The following is an 8,921-nucleotide window of genomic DNA, read 5'->3' as shown; positions in this document are numbered from 1 at the left end:
TGACTTGGACTTAGGCTCTCAAGACTTGAGACCTGACTTGGACTTAGGCTCTCAAGACTTGAGAATTGACTTGGACTTGAGCTCTCAAGACTTGAGAATTGACTTGGACTTGAGCTCTCAAGACTTGAGACTTGACTTGGACTTGAGCTCTCAAGACTTGAGACTTGACTTGGACTTGAGCTCTCAAGACTTGAGACTTGACTTGGACTTGCAAAAAATGACTTGTGAACATGTCTGCCAGGTACCCTGCAGTCAAATTGGAGACTTAAACAACTACACAATAATAGTGAAAAAAGAAGAAAAATATTAAGCTTTATATAAGGATGGACATGAAAGACTTGATGAGGCAGCATGAGACCAATAAGGAAGATTAAAAAAAATCTAATCCGTAAATCCTCTAATATAGGCCGGGGACTTTATTTCACTGGGGTACAGGCCATTATTGGAAGGAGGCCAGAATTAGAGGTAGGCCTCTATTTCTATTTAAACAAAACAGACTACCTGTTAGAAATCCAGTGTGTGTGGGCTGTGTTTGTTTTTTTTTGTTCTCTTCCTCCACCACCAGGTGGATGGATTTTTAGCCTTCTCCCCTTCGAAGGATTGTTTTGAGCTTTGCACTGAGCAAGGGATTAATCTCCACATGACCCGTTCAAGTTCTCCTGGAAATCTAAGTGGCAGTCCGCTCCATTGCTCCTCAAGGAACCAACCAAACCAAAAAACTGTCCGCCCTCCAACGAGCCCCCCAATCTCTGGATAAACCCACATGGACTGGATTCTGGGAAGAGAAAGTTTTTTTTGCTAACGTGAGTCCCGTTAATCTCTGATTTTTGCAAGACACTGCTGAAAGTTCCCACGGACCCTGAACTGACCTCTGAACTTCCCCTCTCACTTCCAGTTCCGGTTCACCAACCCTCTGAGTTACCCTGGATCAACCTTATTGTTTATTTCAATAAACCTGTTAAACTTTTACTCTGGCTCTCTGAGTGGTTTCCTGCAGTGGGTCAGATCTCTTAAAGACATCATGACAGTACCACTGGAATGAATAAAAATTAGATTTTGCAGCTCCAATTTTTCTGTACAGCAATACGAAAAAAAAGACACAGAATAGAATCTTGGCAAAACTGACTTGCGAAGCAAAGTTTAAAATAAAATGTGTGAAAATTGTTCTGCCATCACAGCGAAATTTTATTTGAGGCAGGCTAAGTGGAAGTAGGCTACCAGTATCATATATTTCAAGGGAAATTCAGAACAATGACCTAACTGTGATCACATTTGTCTTTCAGATCAGAACAATTGTGTGGCTGGTTATACTCACGCACCTCGATCTTCTAGCTGGTCCAACTTCACGAGTTGTTTTCTGCAATTTTGGTCATAAAAACAAAACAAGCCAACCTCCTGTCTGCGGCACTGCTAATGGCACTGTCCCCCTGTAGTACTTGTATGTTACTATCGCAAGTTGTTGAGGACTGCCCAGGAACATCGTTGGTTCTAATTATAGCCTGTATACGAGTCCGGGCACTATTTACCTCCACCGACAGCCAGACAGGCTATTATTAGAGACCCGGCTGCTAATGGTGTTGGGATCTGGAGGTCTGTCCACCTTTCTCCACCAGATGGCGTACTGGATCTCCTGAGGCTGGAGCTGACTGCACCACCTGATCCTCATCTGCTTATCAGAAGACCAGTACTTATGGAGGCTGAGGGCTCCACTCCAGTGCCAGAGTGTTAGCCAGCTATGGTACAGCTAGACCTGAGCCAACCTGCCTGATTTTGCCTTGTGTATTCTTTGATCCTGCCTGATCCGGTTCTTCTCTCTCTCTGCCAACAGAACCAGATCTGTCTGAAACCTGAAACCAGGAAGTTACTCTGTTCTGAAATCTGTCAAGCCTGCACTGAACCTGACTCAGTTCTGGAACCTGCCTGCCTGCACTGGACCGGACCCAGTTTCTGGTATCAGTTCTGCCAAAACTCAACCAGTCTCTGCTTAGCCCTCAGCCTTTGCCAGCCGACAGACCTCCTAACCCTCCGGGTACCAACCCCTCTGCAGCTCTGCTCACCCGAAGCAGGTATTTAGCTCACTCCTCAGTCAACCATTGGATTTTCCTGAACCATCTTCTAACCTCTCTGTCCTCCTAGTGGAGACCCTCCCGAGACCAGTTGGACCGACCCCGTTTCCAGTTGCACATTTTGAATCATTGTTCAATAAACTTTTTGAACTTTTTATCTGTCTCTCTGAGTGTTTCTGCATGTGGGTTGGGAACCTAAACCCACCATGACAAATGGAATACAGGCCAATATTAGAGGATTTACGGTATATAATTACCCTTAATCTTGTGAGCTGAGTGCTAAGTTGGGATTCTAGATGCCGGGTGTGAGCAATCAGGTCCTGCTGTTGCCTCAAGTAGAGTATCATACGCTTCATATATTCGTCCATGAGATCTCGCACCTGTCCAAATGAGAATCAAAATATTAGAGCTTCATTAAAACATATTACTTGGGACAACAGACTACTCTCTTCATACTGGCAGAGTTTTTTCAGGTTATACCTCATTGCCTTTCTCCTCAGCAAAAACTCTTCGAAGTATATCAGCTGTGCCCATTGTTGGTTTCCCCATGGATTGAGCCAAGTTCTCTAATAACAAGGAAATGACGAGGGCCCCCAATCCAACAGCGTTCGCCACTGGGCCGAATCCTCCCACTTGACTACCCAGTTTCTCCATAATGGTTGGTATATCGGTTTCTCCATCAGTGTATAAGACCTGGTCTCTGTAAGAACTCAGCTGTGCAGCAGAGTTGTATCCAGAAAACCTCTCCAGGGACCTGCATGGGAAATTATATTTTAGCTATTTTTTGTTTGATAAGATGCAGCTTGTGCAAGCTCTATAGTTTGTTTTTTCAAACATTTATTTGCTAAAGTATTTTGTTCTTTTTACATAAACATACCACAACTCCAAGGCACATAAACAAGTTTATAGCTGTTTAATCATTACACACAAATCTCTTATTTATTACAAGTACATCCATTAACTGTATATGATTTAAAATAATAACTGAACTGATTTCACATTGGAGAAAATTACCTCTGTATTTAACCCATCCCCTTGGGTTGTTGGTTGCCATTGTGCGGCACCCAGTGAGCAGTTTGGGTTAAAGTGTTTTGTTCAGGCTGTGGGGATCCAACCACATACTACAACCTTCTCACAAACGCACTGCTCTAACCACTAGGCCAACACTCCCCAAAAACAGTTTAGAGAAAGAGTCTAAATGCTTTGTGAACGTCATAGTATGGCCAAACTCCCTAAAGGGATGAGCAGCCCCCCTCTGGATGAATCGAACTCAGCACTCATGAATTTATACTTCAGGCACCTTTTCCTCTGTTCTCTGTGGATGTTCCCTCGCACCCAAGCCACAAACTATTTCAGTTACTTCCCTCTGGCAGGAGGCTGCGGTCCATCAGGACCAAAACCTAACGCCACAAAACAGTTTCTTCCTATCTGCTACCAGCCTTATCAACAAGGCCCAGAGACCCCTGTGACAGTGATACTGCCTCTATACCTTCCTCGTTCAGGACCTAGAAGTTACACCACCGTAGCATCTCCAGACCTCCTGTGGTACATTAACAGACAGAAGGATGGATTTTGTTTATAAATAATTAGCATTTCTGGTGAGTATGATATATTTACTTTCAGGTTTTATGGACTATTTTATCTGGTAATTGGATGCATATTGAATCTGAACAGCTACTGATGAAGTAAATATGGCTGAGCTGTGGTTATAAAGGAGAGGATTGCCATTGTCTTAACTGGGCTTCTTGCTAATTGATCTCTGCATTCAATCTCATTCTAACCTCCCTCACATTTTTACCTGCGCTTGTTACATTTCATATTTGAATACTTTTTTTAAGAGAGAAAATGATTTTGAGAGAGAAATCTCCTTTTGAGATAATACTTTTTCACTCTGAATGCAAAAAAAAAAAAAAGCAAAATATGAGGGTAAAAATCTATTTTTTGAGATAACCTTGTTTCTTCTGAAATAATTTCCAATTGTCAATTTATCTTTTATGATTTGAGAAAATGTTTTCTCAAATAACATCAGTTTTTGATATGAGTATGAACAATTGTTTTCTCTAATATATTTATTCTATTTTCAAAATTATGTTCCCACTTCATATAATTCTTTCTCTTGGATTCAAAAATTAACTCCATACTCCACAGTACTACTAGAATTATTTTACTTGTTCGTTTTACTTCATGAAAAGCCTGGTTAGAAAAGTGATTTGAATTGTTTTTCAAGTCCAAAATTAATTCTCCCGAGTGTGTTGGACTGACCTTTTCTTAATAAACTGTAAAGTTTTAATAATGTTTTCAGCCTTAGTATTGTGGCAAAGGTACTCACATGTCGATTCCAAACCCATTTCACTGTGTAGACTGGAAGAAAGAGTTTGCATACTCGTCCAGGCTAGTTTGCTTTTCCTCTTGAGAAATTTCTCCACCCATTTCCTGTTTCGTCTTTTTTTCATGGGAAGAACAACAAAACAGAGGTATGTTATTAAAAAGAATTAGTATGTGTTAGCTGTTCAGGACATAATCTTCAATATTAATGGCTGCAGTGGTTGTCAGTGTCCTCTCAGACACTGGCTTAAATGTATCAAATTCCAGGCACTGAGTTTCAGCTAAAGAGTTATTCAACTAGTTGCTGAGAACAACTTTGTGTACTTTAGTGTAATTTTTCATGTCATTTATTTTAGTTGAGCATCAAAAAGGAATCTGATGCTTGTCTGTATTAAAGTCAGATGTTCAATATGAGAGCATTTTTAATGCTCTTAAGTAATATAGAGTACTAAGGAGTATGGAGGCAATTGCTTAATAAATTACTCATAAATATGAATGACAAGTAAGTGAGATAAAATGCAACTAATTGATAAAAACTCAAAATATATTTAAGATATACATATATGTATATCTATCTATATATATATAGATTTATATCTATATATATCTATATATATAGATATATATCTATATATATCTATATATATGTATATATTACGCTTAAAGCGATTATTTCGCCAAAGATTCATATTTATGAGTTTATTTCTTCATGTATTTTTAATCATGGCAGGATTGGTCATCCATACTTAATGCACATCAAGCGAAGGGCCAAAGTGTCGCTTGTGACATGAGTGATTTGTGTTAATGCTTAAATGTTTAAAGCACTGCACAGAACAGTTAAAATGTTCTCTTCTTACTATCTTCTCTAATTAAGGTCCTGGTCTTACTGAATATCCTCCACACTATTAGCATATCTTCATCAACATAATTCCCTTAAGAGTTTCTCGGATTTTTCTTAAAATTATGTCATGTAGTACTATTTTTAGTATTGATTGTAAGTACATGCCCAGATCAATAGAGAAACCCCAGCCTACACAATTAAAGAATATATTAATGTATATTAATGTAATTACTCACCAGGCGGAAAAAAATATTAACAAAAAATCAAGACAAGATTTCAGTCCTGCTTGTTTCTTTTCTTCCTGCAAAAGGTGAGGGGAATTTATACCCAAAACTGTTTGAAGAGTGGTGGTAAAGTTCACCAGCGTTGAATTTTCATGTTTGTTTTACGACTGGGTAAAGTACAGGATGCAGTACATATCACAAGTAACTACAGTGTTTTTCCACAAATTGAAAAGGACCTTCAAACTCACAAACAAGACAAACATACAAAAAATGACCTTAGCTCCATAACTAATCCAGAATCACCAAGGGCCTTGGCCTCTTCTATGATTATTATTATGAGTTGTGGTATAATTCTGCCTGTTTTTAGACAATGAATGCTGATTAATATTATTACATGTTCAAAGCCAAATATACATTTTTAATAAGATAACTCCGCTCTAATTTTTACTAAACTCTTCACATTATTGATCTCACAATGAAGAAATTTATCTCTGCGTTTAACACATGGCCTTGGGGAGCAGTGGGCTGTTGCATAAACTGCAAAAATATCTGTACGGACTTAAACAGTCAGGTTGAAATTTGAACAAAATGTTACATGACTACCTATAAGAAATTAGGTTTGTTCAAAACCCAGCTGATCATTGTGTTTAGACAAAGATTACTGATACAAAAACTATGTTTGTCATTATATGGGTTGATGATTTGATTATTGCTGCCAGTGATATGAATACTCAGAGATGTAAAAGAGAAAGCTGCACCCAAATTTAGGAAAGGACTTAGGAAATTTGACACTTTTTTTGGCATTGACTTTGAGCAAGATGCTGACAGTATTAAAATGACACAGTCAAAGTATGTCAGGAAGTTTGACATGCTGAACTGTAAGCCGCAAACTCCCCCTTGTGAGCAGAAACTTAACTAGGCTGTGTCACAGATCGGCGGTGTGGTAAGCAATATCCTGCTTGCTTGATATGTTTCCTTCCATTTCTTCTTGAACAGATGACTTGCAGCTGACAGGTGGGCGTGCCCCTACTGTAGGGGCCCTACAGCTACAGCTTGTTGCAGCGCTGAGGACTGGCTGTCATGATCTGCCCTGATAGCTCAACCAAATTGCTCATGCCTTTCACCTGCTTAACTCTCTCCAGCTCCCAATTATCACTCATCTAAATCACCTGCAGGTTGAAAAGAAAAGAAATTTCATATAAAACAGCTCTAGACAATTTCATTTTTAAAGTGCAGCATTGAAAACAGTAATAAATACATAAAAAAATAGTAATATAAACATAGTCTGGTCAGACAGCTGGTCAGAACGCTCTCTATGGTGCTTCTGTAGAAGGTGGTGAGGATGGGCGAGGGCAGGTGGGCTCTCCTCATTCTCCACAAGAAGTACATGTGCTTTTGTGCCCTTTTGATCAGTGAGGTGGCGTTTACATTCCAGTTGAGCGTGTCTGTCGTAGGCGAACTGGAACGGGTCAAATATTGGCGGCAGACTAGAGACGATGTGTTCTTTAACCAGCCTTTCGAAGCACTTCATCGTGCATAGAGTCAGTGAAACAGGCCGGTAATCATTTAGTGAGGTGACCTGAGGCTTCTTTGGGATCGGAATAATGGTGGCAGACTTGAAGCATGCTGGCACTATGGATCGGTCCAGCAAGGTGTTAGAAATGTCTGTGAGGACACCAGCCAGCTGATCTGCACACTCCTTATACACACGCCCGGTATGTTATCAGGCTCTGGGGCCTTCCTTGGGTTGACTCTCCTCAGAGTTTTCCTCACTCAGCTATGTCCAGGTTTAGTGCCTCCTTCCCCTGGTGTGGAACAGCTTTCACTGCTGGAGGCTGTTTAGTGCCTCAAACCTTCCAAAGAAGTTGTTCAGTTCATTGAGGAGGTCAGTGTTTGCTGCATCTACTGGGGGGGAGGGTGTGTTGTAGTTCGTGATCATCCGAATGCCTTTCCACATCCTCCTGGTGTTGCTGTTGTCGTGGAAAAGATCCTGGATCTTCTGGCTGTGGTTCTGCTTTGCTGTTCTGATGGCACAGTTTAAGTTAGCACGTGCTGTTCTTAGTGCCTCTTTATCACCGGACTTGAAAGCTGAGTTCCGTGCTTTTAGCGATTTCCGAACCTCTCAATTTATCCAGGGTGGTTGGTTGGCCCGAATGGTGATGTTGTTTTTTATGCTGACCTCTTCAATGCATTTGTTAATGTAGGCGGACACAGTCTTGGCATGCTCATCAATATTTAATAAGTTATATGTTTCTGCAGCCTTAAAAATGTGCCATTCAGAGCATTCAATACAGTCTTGGAGTGTTTCCATGGCGCCCTCAGACAACACTCGGACATCTTTAACTGTCGGTTTAGCCCTGATCATCTGGGGCTTATATATAGGGATAAGCATGACAGAGAGGTGATTTGATGAACCAGGGTGGGGCCGGGGGGCTGCTCTGAATGCATCTTTGATGTTAGAATAAACCAGGTCTAAAATGTTTTCACCCCGAGTTGCAAAATTCACATGCTGTTGAAAATGAGGGAGAGCGGTCTTCATGTTAGCCTGGTTAAAATCCCCAGCAATGATGAAAACAACCTCTGTGTGCAGATTGGAGCTCAGCGATATCTTGAGTCTTCATGGCTCTTTTGTATTAGCGCTGGGGGACACGTAAACAGCAATAATGCTAACCACACTGAACTCTGGGCAGATAGAATGGCCTACAGTTAACAGTCAGAAACTCGATGTCTGGAGAGCAGAAGCTCTTGACCAATCTAGCATTTTTACACCAGCTGTTGTTCATGTAAACACAGAGCCCCCCACCCCGAGCTTTACCACTTAGTTATTTGTTCCTATGGCAGCGGTATAGCATTAGCCCCTCCAGGCTAATGGCATTATCCAGATGCAGTCAAAACTCCATCAGAATAATGGTGCAGCAGTTACTGATCTCCTTCTTTGAAGAGAGTTCCAGTCGAAGATTATCTATCTTGTTTTCCAGCGAATGGACGTTGGAGAGCAGAACTGATGGAAACGGAGGTCTGTGAGGATTTCTCTTTAGCTTCACAGTTAGCCCCCCTCTGCAGCCCCGCTCTGTCCGTCTCGCACATCTTTTCCTTTAGCAGTTACGTTCTGCTGTTAGGTTGTTGAGATTTGTCCGTAGCACTCCGCAGCTTTTTAAACGGTCAAAAATGTAAGCATTTAAAACATTTTGTGACCGTAGCTCCAGCAGGCACTGATGATCGCAGATGCGGGCTTGAAGTCTGGTTTGTATCGTTTTAAGCGGCATATTTTGAGTAATTGTCCAGAGGAGCTGCCCCTGGCCGCTGCCACCTTGGAAACTTACACTCACCGGCCACTTTATTAGGTACCCCATGCTAGTAACGGGTTGGACCCCCTTTTGCCTTCAGAACTGCCTCAATTCTTTGTGGCATAGGTTCAACAAGGTGCTGGAAGCATTCCTCAGGGAGTTTGGTCCATATTGACAT

General features: G+C 41.2%; 1 protein-coding gene across 1 annotated transcript in view; it reads right to left on the bottom strand.

Moving 5' to 3' along the window:
- The window catches only part of LOC107082279, a 21,890-nt gene extending 19,113 nt beyond the window's left edge, over positions 1 to 2,777 (bottom strand). Inside the window, exons 1-2 of the mRNA XM_015370879.1 lie at positions 2,547 to 2,777; positions 2,324 to 2,446 (exon numbers count right to left, since the gene is read on the bottom strand). Of these exons, the coding sequence (XP_015226365.1) occupies positions 2,324 to 2,446; positions 2,547 to 2,720 (297 nt within the window). The 5' untranslated portion in view covers positions 2,721 to 2,777. The remainder of the gene's footprint in view (positions 1 to 2,323; positions 2,447 to 2,546) is intronic.
- Between the last annotated feature and the right edge of the window lie 6,144 nt (positions 2,778 to 8,921).

The sequence above is a fragment of the Cyprinodon variegatus genome, unplaced genomic scaffold, assembly GCF_000732505.1.
Source record: "Cyprinodon variegatus isolate N-32 unplaced genomic scaffold, C_variegatus-1.0 Scaffold49, whole genome shotgun sequence".
In the NCBI taxonomy this organism is placed as follows: Eukaryota; Metazoa; Chordata; class Actinopteri; order Cyprinodontiformes; family Cyprinodontidae; genus Cyprinodon; species Cyprinodon variegatus.
This window is presented reverse-complemented; position numbering and strand designations above follow the sequence as displayed.